Source organism: Lonchura striata, chromosome 15, assembly GCF_050655825.1.
Source record: "Lonchura striata isolate lonStrDom1 chromosome 15, ASM5065582v1, whole genome shotgun sequence".
In the NCBI taxonomy this organism is placed as follows: Eukaryota; Metazoa; Chordata; class Aves; order Passeriformes; family Estrildidae; genus Lonchura; species Lonchura striata.
In genome coordinates this window covers 10047430-10070783 of record NC_140717.1, presented here as the reverse complement: position 1 = coordinate 10070783, position 23354 = coordinate 10047430, and the positions used below count along the sequence as shown (strand labels likewise).

Below are 23354 nucleotides of genomic sequence, written 5' to 3'. Positions count from 1 at the left end.
GGGTGGTTTATTTTCTTTAATTATACTTTTTATTTAAAATAAACTATAAAAGCAAAATATTATATATCCTGAATGGGCCAGCACAAGCTCATATTGATTGAGTAGGCACATTCTAGCTTTTTTCAGTTCATGTAAAAGTAGATAAAAGGACTATCAAACTGTAAATCAGAAGGAAAAGATAGAAATTCCTTCCAAGTGCCTGTAGTAGTTTACATTGCCTAAGCTTTTAAAGGACGTTTGAAAGATACCATCTTTTTACTCCTTGTTTATAGTTTGTTTTTCTTTTTTGTCGAGTAGCAAAAGCCAGTGGGTAGAGTCTCAGTGCTGTCTCCAGCTGTGGTCCCTGGTTGCATTTCAGCACAGAAGGATGCTGTAGGGTGGTGATGTTAAGAGCAGCAGTTGCAGCCCCGACAAAACTGTTGGGTCTTCTCAATTCTGCTTTTAAAATACCTCAGAGACATGTTTTATTCATGGAAGATTTTGTAAAGCTTCAGTTTCTGAGCAAATTAAACGCTGGGTATAAACCTGATTCCGCCTTCCAAGGGGTGAGCAGTGCAGGATGAGGGGAGGTGCCTGGTGTGGGTCTGAGCTGTGCCCAGCACATCCCCAGGATTTAAATCAGCCTTGCTCCTTGCCAAGGAGAGTCCATGCTTTCTCCAGCCACCCAGCCTGAGGCTCTGCTCAGCCCAGGCTTGTGCTGGTTTTCCCAGCTCTGCGATGCCCCTTTCGGATCCGCTGTGCAGCCTGAGCTCTGTGTGTTCGGGGAGCAGTGTGACAGGGTATCCCTGCAGCTGTGCTGGCTCTGTAAAGCCCATCAGGGACTCCTGCAGACACAGCAGCCCCTCACAGTGCAGCTCACCAGCACAGAGCAGGGCAGCCTGGCCATCCACAAGGGATTTGACAAGGCAGTGCTGGTGCGGAGGGAGCTGGATGTGACCCGGGTCAGCTGGTGTTTTCTTCTGGGCAATCAGTGGAGTGATCAATGAGACCAGGGCATGCTGTTTAATTGCAAATGGATCTGGCTACTCTTTGTGTGCAATGCTGGTGAGGTCTGTAAGTCCCAGCAAGAGACTTCAGGAACAGAGGATGCTGTCAGCTTCTCCTGCTCCTCTCACTGCCCCTCTGGAGGCTGAGTCCTTCCTCCTGGGGCAGATGACAGGATCCTGCTGTCCTCATCAGCCTGTAGCAGTTCATGCTGTTTCTGGTTTGGGCTTGAGTTTTCTGTATTAGCTTCATGAAATCGGTGCTGTGGGTGATGGAGCTCTCTGTTCCTGTCCTGTGGGAGGGGAGGAGGGAGGCCGGGTTCTGGGTTTGCTTTCAGCCATGGGGTTCCTGCCGTTTTCTGCTTTAATGACCGTGCGAGCCGTGCACGCGAGTGCTCGCTGCTTCCCTCACCTCCGTGCTTCGCTGGCCATCCTTCCTGCTAACAAGGGCTGAGCACATTCCCCGTGGAGCCTGTTAATGTTGCTGCCGAGCTGCCTGGGGACTCACAGCATGAGCCTTTCCTTCCATCTCTGCTGCTCTGGGCACTCGGCCCCGGCTCCCGGCCTCGGTTCAGCCAGGTAAAGCCATACTGACTCCATTGACTTCCCTGGATTTATTTGGGTTTACACCAGTGTATAAGAGCAGGACTTGGCAGAGTGTTTGTGTTTGCGTGTCTGTGTTTCTGAAAAGGATACTTGTTCTAGTTTGTTGGGTTTTTTCCCCAAACAGTAAATATTTTCTTGTAAATTGCTGGGAAAGAAAAGTGACTACAGTGCTTCTAGTTCATGTAGTTGCTTTAAATGGATGGCAAAGACTTGCAGGAGGTAATAGGAAATTAAAATCTTTTAACCATCCTGCAAAATTTATTGCAGAATTATATCCCCACTCTGGGATTCTGTCGGACAGTTCAAAAAGCCTTTGGAAAGGTTCTTGTTCACCATTAAATTTTTTAAGTTATTGAAGTAATTTTATGGAACCCTATTAAGTTTCTGAAGAAACATACTGGTTTCATCACTAATAAATTCTTAAAGGCTTACCCATAAGGGAATAGTCAGTTCCAGATCTCTCTCCAATGAAGTGGACATTAACGTTTTGCCCTGTTGGAGATATATTCTTAAAAAGTGTCAGCAAGGTGAGTGGGAAAGCTGGGAGAGCGTGACTGCACCCAAGTACATTGTCAAGCACTGTGTTAGGTGCTTTGCCAGTCTACCCTGCTGGAGTTAGGTTGGAGATTTAGAAAGTGGAAGTTTGTAAGGAAGAAGATTGCAGATGCATCTATACAGATAATTCCTGGTGTGGTGTTAAACTTAGACCCTGGCATCCGTTTCTGAGCAGCGTTATGTTCAAGAGAGGTTGCAGCCTTCTCAGAAAGAGACACAGTGAAGCCTGGAGCTCGCTGTGTCTCAGGCACTCATGGTTCTTTCAAAATAATACAGAATAATGCATTCACTGTGCTTTCACACCACATCCAGAAAAGCACACAGAAACTTCCTCCCAGTGAAAGCAGAGCATCAAGCTGGCTTTGTGCTTCACTTAGTGCTCACAAGCGCCTTTGGTGTGTGAGTGCAGAGCCACCTGATGCACAGGGAACGGGCTAGCAGGGAAATAAAATTGTGTAATTGCCAGTTTCCTTCAATTCCGCTCCCTCTCCCGTTGTGCATAAAGGAGCCTATTTAAATCTCAGCTGGAGTGAGGCTTGGTAATAAGCAGACCTCTATGAACCTGCATCTGCTGCTGGTGTCTGCTAGGTTTGTTCTGTATTTCCATATTTATTGACAATCCAGTTTTGGGAGAGATCTGTCTGAATGCTGTGTCCCATACTGTGAAACCCGTGGAAGATGAGTTTGTCCCTTCAGTCCCATGAGTCCTCATCCTTGGGACATCTTGGGAAGTGCAGGACCAGGCAGCATCACCAAAGCTTACATCAGAGTTTGCAAACCCACCCCAAGCTGCATTGGCTGGCAAAGCCAGAGCTGCTCCCTGGGAAGCTCTGTGCAGAGCAGGGTGGCAGAAAAGGGACAGCCTTGTTGGATGAAGCAGCTAACATTTTAATGTTTCTCTGTATTACGTGATTTGGCTTCCAAACAGCTGAGCTGTCCCCAGCCACTTGCTTTTGTACATGGCTGGCCTTCTCTGGGCACAGGAGAGGTGCTCACAGTGCAAGCTCTGCAGAGACAGCCTGATTTAATACAGGCTTAATGGATGGAGGAATAAATTTACAGCGTGAGCACTGAATGTTTGTACAATAATGAACATGTCATTATTTGTGTTATTGAACCAGTCTTTGAAACTGAGCTAGAAACATGCAACCAACAACTGGAATATGTTCATTGCATTCTGTACTGATCAACTGAGTAACCAAAGTAGAGCAGATTCTTTCATGCCTTTCATTGTATCAACAAAAATGTTCTCTGAGCATAATGTACCTTTTGGCCTGAAATATTTTTGTGTTACAGGCCAATCTCTGGGCTCTTTATGTCATTCTAGCAGTATGTGCTGTAAAGCTGCCTGTAGCAGACATCTGGGGACTCCCCACTGACTGGCAGCACGCTCAGCCAAGCTTAGTCCTGAGGCCAGGGCAGAAAAGGGCCTGACTCAGTGGTTGTGAGCAGCAGAGCACCCTTTTGCCAGCCACACAAGTGGAAGTAATTCAGAGAGCTCTGAAGGTACTCCAGATGTCTCTGTGAGCTGTGCCAGGAGTTCAGATGCCCCTGAGAGTCCGTGTCAGTCATCCCAAGGCTGGTCCTGTGAGAGATACTGCCCAGGCTACACTGCTTGCAGTCTCTTGCAGTAGTACCATTGCTTCACAGTAATAGGCCAGCATGGCTACATGAAGAGCCAGAGTTTGAAAACACTGCCAGAGAAGCTCTCTCCTTTTCTCTCATCAATTCTCTTCTCCCAAAGATTGAAGAGAATTGGGTCTAGGTTTTTGGCTCAGACCCCTGCCTGCTGCATACATTTCCTCCAGCAAATGGACACAACTATAAACCTCTTTCTGCATCATTTCCTGCAGGCCTGTACTAAACATGCCACCCAGGTGTCCCCGTGTAAAGCCACTTCTTGCTGTGTCTGCTTCTGTTGCTGCTGGCAGACTTGCCTTTGCGTGCTCACGGCAGGGCTCCCATCACAGCGTGTTAATTTTAAACAAACAAAGACTGCATTTTGATTTGGAAGGGACTTTCCCATCAGTTTGTGTTAGACTTTCTTTTAAAAGGAAAGGCTGGATTTTGTTTTGTTTTATTTTCTGTTTTCTTCTCTTTTAATATGATCCCTGCAATTTTGTTTTCACTGAAATATTGACTGGCAGCATTGCAAATTGCCTGCATGCAGTCAGGAGCTTGCCAGCACTTTCTTACTCAGCTAGCCGTCAAGGTTGTGGATTCCACCACAATCGGTGCCAGGAAAGCTGTTGATCAAAAATATTCCTAACATCTGTGAGTCCTCTCCATCCAAATGAGATGTAGTTACATTCTCCTTTTCCCTACGCTCCTTCCAAAGTGTTGCTTCAGACACCTAGAAAGCCCTGGTTGCAAATCATAAGCTGATCTCTGTTTGATTTGCAGCTCCATTTCCAACTCTGTCGAAATCCAATATAAACTTCGAAGTGCCCTTCCCCCAAGCATAATAAGTGAAAAATATCTGCCTCCAAAGGGAGAGCAGATGGGTTTGCTTTGCCCCAAGCATCATTTGATCCAGATGCTGTCCCATGCTGTCCATGCCCGCTGTGGTCACAGGCCAACAAGGAGGGTCTTGTGTGGGTGGGGAGAGAGGACAGGGAGCAGAGGAGGCTGCGAGGCGTGCCCAAAGCCTCACACACACGTGTGTGTGTGCACACACAATTCTGCCAGCACAAGGAGGGGATGGGAGCAGGGGGAAAAGCCTGATTTCCCTTCCCCCCTTTCCTACCACCACCACCAATTCACAAGCCAGCTATTAAATAATTAACGTACCCAGTGGGGCAGGAGGAATCAAAAGCTGTTGTGTTCCCAAGTTTTCTCTGGCTCTGAAAGGCACGTCTCGCTGTGTATTCTGGCACCTTGGAGCGGGTTTTCCTCCCTCCTTCGCCTCCCCCTTATTATCCCGTGTGTGTGCTGGAGAGGGAAGTGGCGTTCCCAGCCCAGCGGGGGATGCCTGTTATTTCAGACTAGCAACAGGGGAAAAGGAACAGCCTGTTGCCTGATTGATGTTTGTTTTTTGTGGACAGACACCAAAGGTTCATTAGAGATGGAAGGTTTGGGAGGAGGGGGGCGGCAGCGGGGGAGACGCTCGCTCTTAAGGAACTATTGTACCCCTGTGCACTAACCTGGGCCTGCACTTTCTTTGACTCCTGTGAATGTCTCAGCTGTACCATTTTGGCCCTGGCAACTTTAGGAAAATATACACACCACAGAGGTTCCAGTGAAAGCTCTGCAATGAGGGGCGGTCAGGGGAAAAGGAAGGGGAGGAGAGAACAATGCAGTGGGTTTTGCTGTAATTAATTTCAAATGTGCTGCTCATCTCTTCTCCTCAGGTTTCAAAGGGAACAAGGGGAGCTTGCAGGGCTTTTCCTACCACATCTGCATCTTTCCAGAGGTGGGCTTGGAAAGGTATCTTTCCTTCCATCTGGGGGCTTGACCAGTCTGGCAATGTGGAGTGCCGAGGGTAGCACAAACTGACAGTGAAAATGATGTGCTGTCCAGAGGTGGAGGAGAGGGAGAGGAAGGAAGGGTGTGGAGGAGCTTCTCTTCTTACCACACTGGGTACATGAAGCTGGAGAGACTGAGGAGGTTGGTACTGGGTAAAGCAGATTTCTCTGCAAAGAGTTAGGAGAGCACGTTTGCTTAAATAACAAATGTTGCTGTATGCTACTGTTGTTGGTCCTGAAATGCTTCCAGGTTTTGGTGCAGGTGAACTGCAACAAAGCTTTTAAAGATTTGGGTCAAACACTCAATTTCTTGGTGACTTCATGCCTTTGAAAAATCTCAATTCCTAATTGGGTGGTAGGTAATAAGTTTAATGTTAAGCCTTTGGTATTATGTCATCTTGAGGCAAAATAGTTTCTTCTGATTGCTGTGTCTGAAATCTCATCTGTTGGGCTCTGCTGTATCACACACAAAATAGGAGCTTGGCATCTGCCATAGGGCATTGTCCTTGTGTCCTTTGTTTTCAGGTCTTAGTATCGATGAAGTCACACAATTGCAGCAGTAAAGAGAAGTAAAATGGGCCTGTTAGACTATTGACTTCACTCCCCTCAACAAGATAACCAGATGCTAATTTGATAGCACTATGAATCTTAACCAGAAAAATCAGTAAAACAGAAACTTAAATTACACTAAATTACTGTTACTGCTTTAACAGCTCTATTTTCAACTTGCTTCTAGCTTAGAAGCTTGCACTGAACCCTGGTGCTGGTGGATAATGACTTCTTGTTTAAACACGTGGCTACTTTACGACCCTTAGCTCTTAGAAAAACCAACCTCAATATCGGGTGGTGGATATTTCTGAAGTTTTCCCATAAGGAAAACATTTCTACAGGTGACTGAAGAAAGTGTTCTCTTTTCTGGTCAGAAACCAATTCATTGCAGCCACAACATGCTGAATACCCCAAAGGTACTTGAGGTGGGCACTTGTTTGTGATACAGTCCTCTCCAGGATGCCAGTGCTGCTGTGTGACAAGTAGAGCGTGACCATACAGTGATAAATGTTTCTGTGGTTCTTTGGAAGGGATGTAAATACTGCAGCGCTGTTCCAGGCTCTGTAAAGGAGTGTGCTGGGTTTTGTAGTCTTACAAACTGAATAGACTTTCTGGCACTGGTGTGGGGCTGGCTGCTAAAAAGCTGGTCAGTGATGGAGTTTCACCAAATGTATGTGCAGTGTGTGGGGTGGGGTGGGCATAACTTCAGGCTGTGAACAGGCAAAATGGGTATAGAGAACCAAAGATATGGGGAGAAGCGCAGAGCTTCTAAATGTGGCATATCTGTAGAAGACTGCAAGGACTTCAGACCTTTTTCTCTATAAATTTCTTGTTGAGGAAAGGGAAGTCACATTTGGAGAACATTCAAACCCACCGCCACCCCCTCTTTGTGGAGAGAAACCCATATGAGAAAGGAGGAAGAGCTGAGTCAAGTCCAGGTTTAATTTCCTGATCCTTCTCCATAGGAAGAAATATCCCTTCCTTTTAACTCTTGAACAAACAACTGCATTGGCCACATCCACAGTGAAGTATCCCTTAGATCACAACCAGATAAACCTGGATTCCAGCATTTACTCCTGGTCATGGATGTTTTCGTACCTTGTCCTTGCCAGCAAATAGAGGAAAGAAGCAATATCTGAGGTCTCTGTAGAAAGCACATATATTCCTCTGCCTCCTTTGCTTGTAGCTGGATTGGAGACCATATCCTAATTCCCTGCACATAGGGAGCAGCCATAACAGCACTTTGGAGCACAGCAGGGGTGCTTTGAATGCTCGCTCTGGAGTCTTGGCCATGCCTTTCCAGCTTGTCGCCTCTCCCTTCATCCATTTTGACAATAAGGGAAGAAGAAAGGCGGATGGCAGGGCTGGAGAGGGGAGCTGGGGAGCGAGCTGCTGTCCTGGGGCTGCAGTTCTTTCCAGGAGAGCTGCTGTCTCCAAGTGCCACACAGCGAGCCCAGCCTTTGCCAGCCACGTCCTGGGGGTCCTTTCCAAGTCAGACTTCTTTACCTGTCAAGTATCAGGCAAGAGATTAATGTATATTGCTCACCTCAGTGTATTGTGATGTTTCTCTGCAAGGCTGAAGATCAGAAAGTTACTGTAGAGGGGTTTTGCTAAAGAATAAAAGCAAAACCCCAAGGAGGGTTTTGCAAGTCTGGTTTTTTGATCTAGCACAAAACTTTGTTCAAACATTGGATGGTTTCTATATGTTTGAAAAGGATAGAGGCTTTTGCTGGTTTTGTAAAGCTAGATCTCAAATCCAGGGCAGAAGACAGGCTCAGCCCTTAGCCTGTCCCATCAGGCCGTGGAACTGATGCAGTGTTCCTGAAATCCTGAAATAAAGCAGGCAGAGCCGCCCTGCTCCCTGGCATCCCAGGAGGCAGGGGGTGCAGGGACAGGGAGGGACATTCATCCTGCCTGTCCTGCAGCTGCAGGGCTGGGGTGCCAGGGGGGCACAGAGCACTCAGAGCAGCAGGATGTGCCTGCCATCCAAGCAATTCCCATAGGTGCTCAGTAAAACCACAGGAATCAGACTTTTTCCTCTCCTTTTATTGGTTACAAATGATTTTTCTCTCCTTTTGAAGGATTCCTACCACCTGTTCCTGTCAGCCAGCAAGATTTGCTTTAGAAGCTCATCTTAAAAAGGGAGAAGGGAGGGATGGGGTATGTAGGGAGCCTTGAACCACTGAGAGTTTGCCTTTGGAGATTCACAAGGGAAGAGCAGGAATAGGGAATGCTGTAGGGAGGTAGTAAATGAGGCCCTTTTGTTTCACTCCTTGTAGAGCATGAAAATGCCCAAGGCATGAATACTCTGTTAAGATTATTCTTGAACATTTAAATGTCTGTTCTGGTAATTTATAAAATGAAGGGGAGGGAAATGCCTTACACAAGGAAGAAAAGGGAGACCTTTACTGGCATGCAGCACTGGTAACTGGGGAGTTGTTCTCTGCTGCTGTGGGAACAGGGGGAGAAGGTGGATTTATCTTGTGGATGCAGAAAAGCTTTTGTCCCCAGAGATGTGGTGTGGTATCAGAGAGGCTGACTGCTCCCTCAGTGTCTTTTTCCTCCTTTTCTAATGGGGAATATCTTTGCTTTCTTCCTGCCATTCGTGGTTGTGTTCAGTCTTAAAAGAGGACAGGATTTTTCAGAAACATGCAGCACCCAGCATAAGGGGAATCTGGCTTTGGTTTTAACAAATTCATGGGAAGAAACATATTCATTCAGAGCAGGTTCTCCAAGCCTCTGGCAGGCTGAGAGCTTGTTGGGAGCAGCCCAGCTCAGAGCCAGCCTGCCTGCAAAACAAAGGGCTGAGGAGAACCCTCTTAAAAACACAGGAATACTTGCTGTCTGTGAGAGTGTTCCAAAATTTGTTCCCTGCTTCCCATCTCTATGTATGAAATAATGGGTGCTCTGTCCCTCCTGGCCTAATTCCTGCTTGTGGAGTGACCATACGGTAGAATGTGATACTCCAGTCATTGCCATTAGCCATGAACATAACCTGTAACAAAGCCCTGTTACTTGTGTTTTTCTTGTGACAACTACCCCACTGTGAGGTCCACAGCCCCAGCATGGACCAGTGCTACTGTTTTCTGTCTTCTGGGAACATGGACAGTGCAAAGCAAATATAGGTCACTTCTATGTTAGGGTAAGGAATCAGGAGGATGGTGTGGATTTTATTACTTTCAGATATTTGGGCTAGAGGCTCTCATGCTGTCAGAGCTGAATCAACTCTCAGCCAGTTTGCACGCAACATATGTGATAGATTTTGCAAATGAATATGTTAATGTGGGAGGAGGTGGTTTTCCCTGAAACCAACTGCTGGCACTTTGGAGTGTTGTCCTCAAAAACAAAACCATATTGTGTCCTCAAAAACAAAACCAGTGGCACCAGCCCTTGAATTCTGCCCCTTGAGAGATGAGGCATTTCATTTGTAATCGTTGAATTGATTAACTATTTTGAGGTCCATTAGAAGAAATGCATTTCCCCTCCCTGCAAGGATCTCCAATGTCATCTCCAGTTAATTTAATATGAGCAAAAGTACCTCAAAGCATTACTGAAGGGCTGAGATGAAGAACTGCATCATTCCACTTCCCTGTGAACCTCTTTGGTACAGAAGCTATGAACTGCTTCTTACTGGGCTAAGATCTCCTATCAGTTGCAAATGCATCTATTTCTGAGCCTTGCCTCGTGCAGAGGGCAGCATACCTCCAGCCTGTGGGACCTGGAGTTAGTGGCGAGCCAGGTGGCTCTGGGAGAGATGCAAAGGCTCAACTCTGACTTCACAGAGAACTGCTTGAAAGGAAATACAGATATAATGAGTGAATGCTGATGTCTGCTGTGCTAATGGGGAGTGGAAACTCTCCAGAATTAGCTTAGATCCCCATTTTCCTCTCCTAGTGTGCTAGAATCTGGGAATACAGTAATTTGCCAAACCCAAGTAGCTGGTTAATACAGGATTCTAGGCGTGTTTGGTGTGTGTGCAGTTTGGAAAAACTGTGACATGGAGAGGACTTGAAGGAAAAACTTAGAGTGATTTCAGTGGGATTGTTGGTACACATGGCGAACATGTAAAAACAAGACTATGAATTATGCAGCAATTACTGTCTCAGAAAAGTATCTGCAGGCTAAGCCCACATACTTAACTTGTCTCATTTCTTTCACCCAATATTGAAATGAAAATGTGCTGCAGTTTCAGAACAGACTATTCCTGTGATTATCTTTGCAGAAGTCTGAGCCTGTACTTGTTTATTGCCCAGGACAGAGGTTGGATGTGGCAGTGCCTGCCCAATTCCAGCTCAGAGGGTAACCTGGGGATTATGAGAGTCTGGCTCTGCCTGGGAAGTGGAGAGCTCAGAGCTGTGTGCTGCAAACCCCTGGCACCAAGAAAGCCAAATGCCTCAGTCAGTAGGGCAGTGAATACTCTCCTGAACTATTTCCCTCACTACAGTGAGTAGTGAGAACATCAGAATCACAAGGGTTTTCCATGGCCTTGACAACCTGCAGCAGATTCCATCCAGCAGCCTTGTGGAAATTGTTGTGCTTGATGATCTTTGCAGGGCCACTGCAGTGGATGTAAAGGGACCCCAAGGAGTCAGTGGGAAGAGGAGTGCAGAGCACACATTTGTGTTTGCAAGTGCTGAGTGACTGTTCCAGGCTGGCATCGCAGCAATCCGTGCTGCCTTGCACCCTCCAGCCTCATAAGACTTTTTTCCACAGCCATAAACCCTCACACAAGAAGAGATTCAAGAGTACCTTTTCATTAATAGGGTGTGATTCCATTGCAGTGCACGGCACAGTGTTCCTCTGTTAGGTCTTACTAGATGCCAGATCATACATTATCCTCCAGCATATCCAGCACTAAAATATTTCCAGAATTTCTACTGCCCATTGAAGAATTCACACTTCATCAAAGGAGAAAGCTGGAAGGAGCTTTGCAGCTGCACTTCACACACTGAGACCATGCTGAAGAAGTGTGCCTTCTGCAGTGCAGTGAAGTATTCTTTTCTTTCCCTTATTGCATACCAAACCACTCTTTAGAAGGGAAAACCAATACTCCCTGACATTTTTCTTCTCGAGCATTCTGCAAAGCCATCCCTCAGATGCTGTTGCATTCTCTTAAGTGCGGTTCCTGTTGAACCAGGTGGGACAGAAAAGATTTTTCAAAAGATGCAACACCTTCCAATGTGAGGTGTGAAAACTATCACAAAAAATCAAGGATTGAGAACTGAAGTGAAGGAAGGCTCCTCTGTTCTAGAACTTTTTTTATCAGTAGTTAATAACTGTGATTCATGTGCAACACAGTCCAGTTTTCTTAGTAGTGACCATGTTTAAAGGTAGAGTCAACCTTTTCAATCTTAAAAAGCAAAAGGTCATCTGTGACTTCCTGATGCTGTTTACAAACATTTTTTTGCCTGTGCTCTACTGTCAGTAGCTGTATTTATTCATTGCTTACTCTGTGAATTAAAATGTTGAGGCAGCTCCTGACATGCTTCTTCCAGCATATCCTTTTGGAGTGAATTTTTGGTTGCCATAGGGACCAAATCCAAAGGGCACACACCATTCAAATAAATGTTCCTTGATTAACAACTTGCAGCTTGTCCCTTAAATATTTTAATTATCCATGATGCAACTGGAAATGTTGTTGAATGTATTTAGTCTGTTAGTTTCAGTATCTCCATTTTTTCTTAAGATGCCATTCCAGCAGCTCAGGAGCGGGATTTTGACCACGCAAAGAGAAGTGACATCGTGCTTTTAAATTTGCAGGAAAATTCTTCCAGTTTCTCTTCATCTTGACCTTGTATTTTCAACCAAGTTAATGGCAAGAGGTGCTGCTCCACAGCTGCTAGTAAAATGGAGGCACTTGGTAACAGCTGAACATGTTGGTTTAGGGTAGTAATGTGCTGCTACTGAATCCATGGGAGGGCTTTGTCTGAAAGGGGCATCCTTGTGCCTGGGAATGAAGAGGGAGGGCAGGGGGAGAAGGCAGGGAATGGGGAGCTGCTGGTAGGAAAGCAGTGGCCCCACTTGACAAGCACTCGACCTCAAGTGTTGTTTTCACAAATTATGAGCGTATTAGCACTAATGTGACAGCAGCTACTGAGCTGTGAGGGCTGGACATAACAAACAAACAAGATGGGATTTTGCTAATTTGTGCATGGTTGGTCTCTCCTCTCGGTTCCTGCTTAGCAGAGACTCTGTCACCTTGCAGCACAACTTTGCATTCTCATAACATCAGGTATGGATCTCACTCTAAAACTGTTTCTAAACAGATCTGTTTGCCACCCTTTAGGGAAGAAGAAAACTGGTTTTTTTGGGCTCTTTCTGTCTCTGATGCAGTGGGGAATAGGTAATTTCCCTGCCTTCCTTTGGTAAAAGCTGCCTGGTGGTGGGAAGCCATGGTGAGAACCCAGCAGTAACAATTCCCCTCTGCCTGCTGCTTTTCTTGTGGTGCTGATCTGGTGCCATTTTTCCATGCCAGCAGCAAGGGGAAGCAGGTAGGCAGGAGCCAGTGCCCCTAGGCTGAAGGGTAACATATGAACTCATCTTGATTAGCTCTGTGGTGTGGATCCATCACCACTTAATTGGCTGCCAATAGCTCCCCTAATGAAGGATGATGGATTGGGCTCCAGGGCTGTGGGAAGGGGCCAGCCTGTCAGAAGCAAGGATGCTCAGGAAAACATATCTCACCTGGAAAGGATGGACAGCCAAGAGCTTGAGCACGGACAGTTCTTTCCTTGCATCAGGACAGGCATCAGTTGTCTTCCAAGGCAGAGATGGGGATTTCTGTGACCCTGCATATGCTTGGCTGGTTAGGACAATCATCTGTTCCCAGCAGAGATGATCTGTTTTTTCAGAATGTTCTTTCTTGCCTTTTCTGGTTTTGGTTAGCAAGTGTGCTTTCTCAGCCAGACGTTGACTTAACTTCTCCAGGCTGGAAGATCCGAAAGGTCATTCACGCTCCTCCGGAACAGTCTCACTTTCTGATTTTACTTTAAATCATTCTTTGGGAGTTTGGAGCTCTCTGATGTCATTTTAAAAAAAAAGAATCAAAACCTTCATAAGACTGTGCAGATGAAACAAAATTGTTGTCTTAGCCCACACAGGGTATTATGCAGCCTGGCAGATCCCTTCCTTGTAGCAATAAGAAAAGGATTTGGCATTTAACCTCTTGAAATTAAACCAGAGTGTGAACTTCAATAGTTCAATCTTATCGGGGCTTTGCTAGAATAACAAATTGTGAAAAAATGTAATCATGTCTCCAATGTGACCTTGGCAGATCTGCCTCTGTGATGTGAGAGATTAGGTAACTCTAAGCAGATGTCTGTTTATTGTGAAAATAATAGTTATAAAATCTTTCTTTTCCCAGTTTGTTTGCACTGCCTGTGAAGGATATGACAGAGAAAATTGTGATCTGCATGGAGCTCTGTGTTACAAGCTGCTCTATTATGCTGAGCAGTAATTGCTCTTGGAGGTTTGAGTTATCGATCTATTGGTGGGGGTTCAATTTCAGTGTAAAGACCTGTGTTCATGATTTAATTGGAGTGATTAATAACTCACTCGCAGGCTAGATGGGAATCGATATGGATTTCAAACAGCAAAAGTAGTACATTTTCCCAGGTAATGTAGTAGTTGATGGTTTATTATTTGCCCTTGTTTGCCTAATTAAAATCAAAAGATTCCTTGGTTTATATCAGTTTATATCAGTTCTGTCTGTTAAAAAGCTTACAGCTGGAGTTGAGGATGTGTGCTTGCTTGCTTGTTTTCATATTGGAGGAGTGTCTTTCTAAATAACTTATTTATCTTGTTGCTTGTCTGTCACTCAGATTAGGTGTACAAAAGGCCAGCACACATTAAAAAACAGAACAAGACAAACATACCTTTAGCATACAACTACAAGAAGTTGTACAACTACTACACTACTACAAAACAAGTAGTGTTTTCTGGCCAGGGAAGTGGAGTGGCTCCTGTGTCACTGGTTTGTAGGCATTCAACATCTGCTTAGGAGCATTGCTGAAGAGATTTAACCCATTTGATCCAGCATTATAGCCCTGGATTAAAAAGCCTGTATGAAACTTTCAATCTCATTACAACGCCAGCATCCACAGTAGGTGATTTAGCTGTAAATCCAGTTCCAGCTTTGCATTGAGATATTGCCAGAAGCAACACTGCTAGGAAAATGCAGTGTGACTTACTTTGGGGGGATTTGAATGGTGATCCTTCTTCTTTATGCTGTGGCCCCAATCCTTGTGTTTGGCACCCATTTTCATTCAGCTCCTGCAGCTTTGGTGTGTCATCATGCATGCTTACAGCTAACGTGCCTCGATAGAGCATGGAAAGCTCCCAAATCTCTAGGAATAAAACATCCCATTAAAGAACCATAGAGCAGCAAATAGGCATCAAGTCCATAGATCTTATTGCTGCTGCTCCTCAGTTTCTGCAGGAGGGGCTGAAAGCTTTCTGTGCTTCAAGCTTTGTCAACAAAGGCTCTTATCTACAGAGCTGGCTGAGGAAAACATCCAGTGTATTGCATTTGAATGTTCTTTTTGATTTCTAGAATCCAGTAAGCTTTCTGGTGAATGGCAAATCTCTATGTTCAAATTAATTCTAGTGATGGCAGACCTTTCCTTATCGATTAACATTCACAAACATCTTGGTATATATGTGAGCCACAGACTGAAAACACTGGTCTGGATGGAAGTGTTTTTATTTTAAATAGGTATTTATTTAAGAAATTTTTCCTACTGGTTCTGGAAGAATCAAAGTAAATGTAAACTTGCCATGCTTGAATTTTTGGTTGGGGGTTGCAAAGCCCTTGAGGTGGTCAGGGCAACCTGAAGCCCTTGGGTTGCATCAGCTTTACCAGCGTGGTGGTGACCCATACGTGGCCCGAGCTGGCTCTGGGCAGTGCCCACAGGATGTGTCCATGTGGGTGCAGGAGAGAGGAACTCTCTGCCCAGGTGTGCCCCTAATGTGGAAATCACGGAGCAGGTCAGCCCTTCGTTCTGGAGAGTTGCTGGCTCTGTTGTAAAAATCAGAGATGCTTTCCATCGACATTACAAAAATGACTTGAAGATATTTCACTTTTTAAACTTGGGCGCTTCGGGAGGGCGCTTGGAAGTTAATTCTGAGGACCAAGCTGACAGCTTTTTGCCACTGTTGCTTTCTTCTAGGTTGAAAAGCTGAAGGCTTGTTACAGCCCCAGCATACAGCAATCTAGCAGGTTAAATGACTTGGGCAACACAGTTTATTAAAACTGGCAAGTGCTCGCTCCAGTTCTCTTCCTGATAGTCAGGGCTGCCTGAGAGAGTAATTGATAGTGGCAGCTGTTGGGAGGGTGTTTCAGATTGCAGCGGGCGATGTGACTTGACAGACAGCTCTGTACAAATGAACTGAGCGATAGGGGACGAATCCAGACCGGGCTGGGAAGAGCTTCCCACTCGGTCTTGGGAATGGGCTGTGGGAGCCACACGGGAACAAAGGTGGCTCCTCAACACACGGGTTCAGAGCCGGGCACAAGGGCTTGTGCTCACACTCAGTTTGCTTTTCTCTGTGAGAAAACACTGTCGTTTTTTGTGGAAAACCCACCAGGAGCCCATGATGTTCAGAGGAGCCCGTGGCACAGGAGAACATTGTTTTGACACAGCCTAATGTGTAGCACTGCTGTCGTGATGGAAACTTGGCCTTTGCTTCTCAGTAATGTTGCACAACCTTGGACCCTTCCAGACAGTAGTTTTATGTGCAAGTCCCACATCTTTATCTCTTATCTTCAGTTGATTTGCATTAAAATAGGTGGAGGAACTCTGTGCTCCCTTTGTTGGGGAGCTTCTGTGCTGTAGTTCTGCTTGCCTTACCTTTGCAAACAGCCTAATCGCTTAAAGTCTTAAGTAGTACTACTCTCCTAAAATGCAATGAAAAAGCCATTTATATAAAAGCAAAAGCCATCTAGAGATAAAGAATTAGCACTTAAATATTGATTTTCACTTGTAAGCACTCTACCAGCATCAGTGTTATCATTGTCAAAGCAAAATGCTTTATTCTCTCTTCTGGTTATGATATGTTCCATATCCACAATACATTATGCAGCAGCCTAGAAGTTCAATTTAAAATATCTTTTGTTTTTTTTAAACCCCACAAAATGTTTACTGATGTTTATTTAGTTATTTCTTTGTTTTGATCCACTGCTGTAAAGTCCTGCTCTTCTTTACTCGCTTCCCTTGCTGATGTTTCCAAACTCTTCTCTGGGACTCATCAACTTGCTCTGAAATTCTCAGATTCTTGCCACGTCTAATTTCTGAGGTGCTGCTTTTCTAGCATTTCTTGCTGGAATATGGAACAGGGTTCACCATAGCCAGTCTGGCCTCTGTTTTCAAGGATATGTACAGGGCGGATAGATGGGCTACAGATGGTGGCTGTTGTGTTTCTTGGGAAATTGCCATTGGTAAAGATGTCATTGATGGATGTAGGAGAGGAATTTCTTTCTCACATCACCCCATCACCCTTGCTGCTTGAATGCAACAAGGGAGACTGCAGAGGGAGGCTGCAGAAAGACATCTGAATGACTTCACTTTTCTTTTTTTCAAGAGACAAAGGAAAGGCGTGCAAGCAAGATTAGATTATTTCCAATCACATTGTACGTGTGTTGACAGTCCCCTTTCAGCAGCAACCAGCAGCTTGCAAAGAGCAAGAGGCAGGGCTGGAGCTGCTGTTGCCCTAAGTACTGTTTGTATAACACAGTAACTGCTTATTGGAGTTCTCAAAGCAGCCTTTACATGTTTAATCCCTTGCACTTGAGCTACTCTTAATCAGCTTGAAAGCAAATTCCTGTAACAGAAAGGTTTAATTTGTGTCTGGGACTTTCTGTATTGTGCTTAGCCTGCAGTGCCGTGTAGTTACACACTGGCAGGCATGTCACCCTCTGCAGCCTTGGGGATGGGCAGTGCACGCTAATTCCAGTCAGATTCAGAATTCAGGGAACTTTCAGATGGGGTCGTGGCTGATGGTCTCTCAGCCTCGGCTGACTCCTCCTGAAGCACACTTTATACAGTAATTGGAGCTGTTGTTGACTTCGGGGTTTCCCTTAAACTTCACCTCCGGTTTCTGCAGATTTACACAGCAGGAGCTAAAGCTCTCTGTGCTTTTAAAAATTGTTAAGTTTTCTTTACCAGTTGAAGTAGGAATTGGACGTAGCCCAAGACGTAGGGAGGTTAACCTTTTGCAGCACTCCAAATGAACAAATTAGTCGATCAGGGAGGTAAGAATTACTAATCTCAGGTTGTTGGGGTTTTTTTCTTGTTAGTGCAGTTTCAGCCTTTCCTTCCCTGTCTCTCACACTAAATCATCATTCATCCCTGTGAGATCAAGACATGTTTCACTATCTGTTCATTTAAGAAAACCTCTCAATGGAAGAAGTCCAAGGTGTTTGGTTAGAAAATAAACAAAAGTTGGCATGCTGAAAAGGGGTAGTGCTCTACACAGTGGAGAGTGGCAGATGTGATCCAGCCTTTCCGTAGCATGGCTGGAACATGAATCATTACAAATGTCAGATTTCCTGTGAAGGGACAAGCTGAACTGACATGCGTTCAGGTTTAATTAAGGTTGAATTATTGGAGCTGACTGTCAAGTCTTAGGCAAATTGGCTCAGCCTGTTATCATTAAGCATGAAAATTACTCTAGGACTTGGTAAAAATAAACACATTTTTGCCTCTAGAACATTGTGGTGTGGTTGGGTGGGTCTGTGTTTTTGTTGGGGCAGTTGTGCTCAGCTCCCTGGGTCCATCTGCTCAGGAGGGCTGGATTAGCAGCCCAAGAACAGAAATTTCTGAAAGGATCTCCATGCAACCTGATCCAGTTTGCACAAAAGGGAATATTTGGTTGCTTTCCTTGGGATATTTCCATATCTGAGCAGCAGTCAGCCTGGTCAGAGCTCAGGCATGCACGAGTGTAATTCTTTTAGGAGGGACATTCAAGTATCCTGCAGAGTAACTACAAAGTTTGAGATCCTGATCAGAATGGGCAACATCCCTCATTAAAATCATTAACTTTCTGAGGGATTTCAGGAAAGATAGCTTAGAGACTTCCAAGCTATTTCCATCAGGAGGAAAAATGACAAAGTTACCAAGCACCAGGATTCTCCCCTTCCTGTGTGATGCCTGAGAAGGCTTGGGGATTGCTCTCTCGGATGTTTTCCCCCACTTGCCCATGAATTCACATCGCATCTTTCCCTTCTCAGTGCTTCTGCTTTTGTGCAACATGGCTGCAATAGGAGAGAAGATACTCCCACTCGTGCCTGTAGCTTTTCTGGCGAGGGGGAAACTGGCATGTGGATATTTTCATTGCTGTCGAGAATGAAACGCAAAAACATTTCAGCACTGCATCCTGAGAGATGGAAGTTGACAGCAGGAATTAGTCAAGTACCCCAGTACTAACTAGCACAACCAGGCTTGGCTGGTCAATTCTAGCCAGCAAGGGAGACTGAGCTTTTGCTTTGAGAAAATTGCAAATGAAGAACTAATGCTGAAACCACAGGGAATCAATAGTTGCACATAAAACTGGTCAAACAGCTGCTTTTAATGTGGGACTTTATTGATTTGTTTTGGATATAATTGACTTTTTACTCAACTTTCATGGTGCCAGTGTGTTTTGAATATACGCCATTAGTCTACATTGCCTATAATTATACAATATGAAGTTTAACTCTGTTGGAGGAAGCCTGTTGGATGCAAAGAACTAATAGGCTCTGAGGAAACCTATGCTCAGGAATGATATCCAATTGCTTTTAATGGGTAGCTCCTGAAAAATAGTGGAATCTACAGCTGTGAACACACTTGATCCAAACCGCAGTTTTGGGAGCCCTGGCTTGACTAGGCAATGACAATTTTTCAACTGTTAGCAGTAAAAACTAAGGAAAATTTACACACATATTATAAAAAATAATGATGCGCAAAAACATTGAGAATTTTACTTCAAAAATAAATTCTGAATAGCATTGGAATCAAGTCTAGCTACAGCTCACAACCAGGTTACCTGTGATGCATGAATTCATATTTGATAAAGAAGTTCACTGAAATGAAATGCTTATATTTATTGTAGAGATTAATTTAGGATCTCCAGACATTGTGTCAAACCTGTAAAGATATATAAGGTGCTGGAAAATGCAGTGTTGATAGTACTTGCTGCCAGCCAAAACACTGGTGCTTGGAAAGGCTTCTGTTCCTGTTACTTGTGGGTTTGAGGCCCCAGGACCTCAAGACATTTTCAGCTGATAAATATAGTTCATATGTTTCCATTCGTCCTCTTCTTGCATTCTGAATTTCTACACATACAGTGATGAGCTGATTGATTGATGGCTGAGGGAAATGGTGCATTGGTGAGAGTGCAAGCAGAGCCAACAGCAGTGTGGGAAGCTGCCTTTTATCTCAAGGGAGGAGATGCCATCACCACGTGGGCATTTCGGGTACAGAACACGAGCTGGTGTGCTGCAGGCTCTGATTCATTGCTGTCCTCCTCCCATCTAATGCCAGCACGGTGGCACTCAGGCTGTGGAAGTGGCACTGGGGGCTCTGGCCTCGCATGGGCTGGTTCACAAACAGTGGTCAGAGCGTCTGCACGGCCAGAATTAGCTCACAGGGTGTGCTGTGTGTTATTTCCACACCCTCCTACATCAGGAACTGGCTCCGTCCTTTGATGAGACGGGAGGATTTCAAAGGTGGAATTTGTTTGTGAGGGTGGTGGGAGCATGTTAATGAGTGTAGGTAGCATCTCCTGCGTGTCTGCAAGGCAGCGAAATGCCAGCAGCCCCCGGCACGTGTTGGTGGGTAACAAAAGTGTGTCCCCTAAAAGTCAGAGGTGTGTGCACAGTGGGATATGTGTGTGTGAAACACACCAACAACCCTTTAGCCCATTAAGAGCTTTTCTTGTAACTGTGGGTATGTGTGCACTTAGGGATCCACAGATTATGGGGAAAAGGGAGTTACAGTGGGAGTTGAATTGCTTTCATGTTGGTCTTTTCAGTTGTCTTCAACCTTCTGGATACTGCTTGATCTGAAATGTCTCTCCTTTACTCCCTTTTTCCTTTCCAGCCCTTTAACTCTTTGGGATGCTTTGTTTAGCTTAATTATGAAAAATGGCAGGGTTTGGAACCACAGAAGAAGTAATTCTACATGAAAGTCTCTCTGTAGGTGCATTTTGCAAGGTTGCAACATTCCTGATAGTTTCAGCATGCTCAGCATACAAGTGTTTGCACTGTTTAGGGTGAGCAGAATTACATTTGGGTGCCCACTGAGCTTCTGTCAGTGGGCACCCAAATGTAGCATTCTGTGTTCTGTTCTTCCACACAAGTGTGTGGCCAGGGGACAGCGGCATCACAGCTTCTGTCTCATCCTTTGCTACAGAGATCCCAGGTACTCTCCATCCTAGAAGACATGTAGGGTTATCATTAAGGATTGATGCTTGGCTCCTGGTGCATTGGAGCTGGAGTTGAGCCTAAATCCAATGTGGATTACCTTGAAAGGGCATTGAGAAAATGAAATCTCTTAATGATGAGGCCTGTGTTTCATGAACATGAAACTTACATTGAGCAGGAAATACTGTAGCAGTAACTTGAGACATGTTCACACTTCTATGCGCATAACCTTGGGCCCCTGAAGAAGTCACAAAGCTGTGCGTTCTCTGTAGTATGCATTCATTTAGTGACAGCTAAGTCTCTTGCACACATACTGAAAGTGCTGTGGACTGGCCAGTCAAGGACAGCGGAAGGACAGACTCAAACACACATCCATCTTGCAGCAGCACTGCTCCCACGGCGCTCCCACGAGCTGAAACATGACTTGTTATTTCCCAGGCATATGTTCTACCAAGCAGAGAAAGACAGGCAAACCTTTCAGCATGCGCTTTGTTCTTTTTCTTGTTGCTCCATAAGGTCCCACCTTGAATGACAAGCCAGAAGCGAAAGCAGCCAATGTCCCAAAGGTGTCTGGGCTAGAGCGGAGCCGGGAGCTGAGCACCGACGTGCCCTTCGCCCTGCCCATCCCCAGCCCCCAGCCATTCGCTGCCGTCGTGACTTCGACTTCCTCAGCGCCCACGTCAAGTGCCAGAGCAAGCCCCCTGCTGAAGAAGGAGCCAGTGATTTCAGCACCAGCACCACCCAGGCTCACGCCTCAGCCGCAGCCTCGGCCGCAGTCGCAGCCTCAGCCTCGGCCGCAGTCGCAGCCTCAGTTAATCCCCGACCTTCGGAGCCAGCCGCCCAGCCACATCCCTCCGCCTCTCAACTACCAAGTGCATCACCAGGTGGCCCACAACGGACTCAATAATATCAGGTAGGGGGAAGGGATGCTCACCTCATCTTCAGGCTGCTGCAGGGCTAAAGCTGGTTTCCAATTCCAGGTAGGAATTGCTGGGAAGCAAAGCGAGCCCTCACCTGGGGTGAGGTGGTCCGTGCTTTGGGTATTGGATTTAATGGGCTGACTCCAGGCTGGTTTTTCCAGCTGTGGTGGATCAGTGCATTTGAAACATGATAAATGAGGGGATGACTGCACACCTTCTGGAGAAAGGCACATGCTCCTCTCTGTCCAGTTTCAAGTAAAATTTTGCATGGTCTTGTCTGAGCTGGTTAGTTCTTGACTTAGAAATTTAAGGTGGTTTGAGTTTGAGCAGCACTTTGTCCCATATTTAGAAATACTTCCATTGCTCATGGTTCTCAGTTTTTTTTGGCTTACCAGCATCAAAAGAGGGATATCTGTATTGGACTGCGATCCCTGTGGGTCCCTTTCAGCTCAGTATATTCTGTGATGTGTATTGGAAAATGCTGTGTCTCTGGAGACCAGGGTTCCCATGTGGGCTGAAAAATCTGCTTCAATCTGACATGTTCAGATCTTGCAGGAGGCTTAGCTCTGCTGTTTAAATTACCTCCATCCAGTAAGGAGGGTGGGTGAAAATGGTATGGATAAAATGTTTCTAGTGAAAAGAGTTTAGTCAGTCAACTGGAACCTGTATAGTCTTTTTGCTGGTACAGAAAACATGCCTTGCCTCCCAAGCAAGAGCTAGACTAGTTTAAACAAGATGAGAAAACTGATTTAAAGCATAATATTTGACTGCACAAAGGTCAGAATATGAATACAGAGAGCTGCCATTAATGTGTATTTCAATGTATCCTGCATACTTAAGCTCTGTTGTGGTTTTAGCTTGTAAATGCCACCATAGTATAAATGGTGAATAATATTTCAAGCTATTCAAGATCTCTCTAAGGTTTAGCTTGCAACAGATACTCAGTATTGTGGGAATTACACAACTAATAACTGCAGTGATAGTGTGTTTCAGCCCACAAAACTTAGATCACTTGCAATGGAGTAATAATAATAGAAGAAGATGTAAAATATAAATTACAATGAGAAAAATTATGAACATGGTGTGCATTTGCATGCTTGTGTGACTACAACTGCACAGCACATGTGCAGCAGATCCAGCAGGGTCCCAGTCACTCGTGCTGTGCAGCTCTGCACACCCAGAGCAGCAGAAAAAGGAATTGGTGTCACTGTGTCCTCTGGTCACAAGGATCCACATGGACACTGCAAGTCATCAGAGGCTCCATAAAGGTGCAAAAATCCAGCTGTCTCTGTGGCCCTCCTCAGTACTTGCAAATAGCTCTGAGGACTGTAGCACTGGAGGAGATGTCCCTCCAGAGAGCCCAAGGCCCATTCTGCCCTGCTGGAGACGTTCATTAAGATTCACTAAATATCTCCACTGCCATTAAGACAAGCAAAAGCATAAGCCTGGAGAGATCAATGTTCCATAGTTGTGTTGTCTCTGGCAGTGTTTCTTGCACCGTTTCAGTCCTCATTGTAACACACTCTTTGTCTGTCTCTCTCCCCTCCCTCTGGTCTCTCTCTCTGCAGCCGGAGCAGCAGTGCTAGCAGTGCAACGAGCATCAGCCTCCCGAAGCACCTGCCCCTGTCTCCCCAGATTCCACCGCACCATTCCTCCGGCCCAGCTCTGCCCCTCTCCATCTCTAATCTTGCTACCTCGCACTTCTCTCTCAGATCGCAGACCCAGCACCAGCACCATCCGGCCATGTTCGCCACCCCACCCACGCTGCCACCTCCACCAGCGTTACCCACCAACAGCCTCGTGATACCAGGGCACCCTGCGGGTAGGTCCCTTCTTCTCCAGGGCTAATCAGCCGTGCATGCACTGGAGGGTGTGGAGA

The 23354-nt window shown here is 45.6% G+C and overlaps 1 protein-coding gene across 27 annotated transcripts in view; it reads left to right on the top strand.

The window, feature by feature from the left end:
• The window catches only part of FBRSL1 (fibrosin like 1), a 503076-nt gene that overhangs the window by 454295 nt on the left and 25427 nt on the right, over positions 1 to 23354 (top strand). For all 27 annotated transcript variants that reach the window (XM_031506234.3, XM_085592726.1, XM_077787189.2 and 24 more), the window contains 2 exons: positions 21072 to 21468; positions 23044 to 23297. In XM_031506234.3, coding sequence (XP_031362094.1) covers positions 21072 to 21468; positions 23044 to 23297 — 651 coding nt within the window. The remainder of the gene's footprint in view (positions 1 to 21071; positions 21469 to 23043; positions 23298 to 23354) is intronic.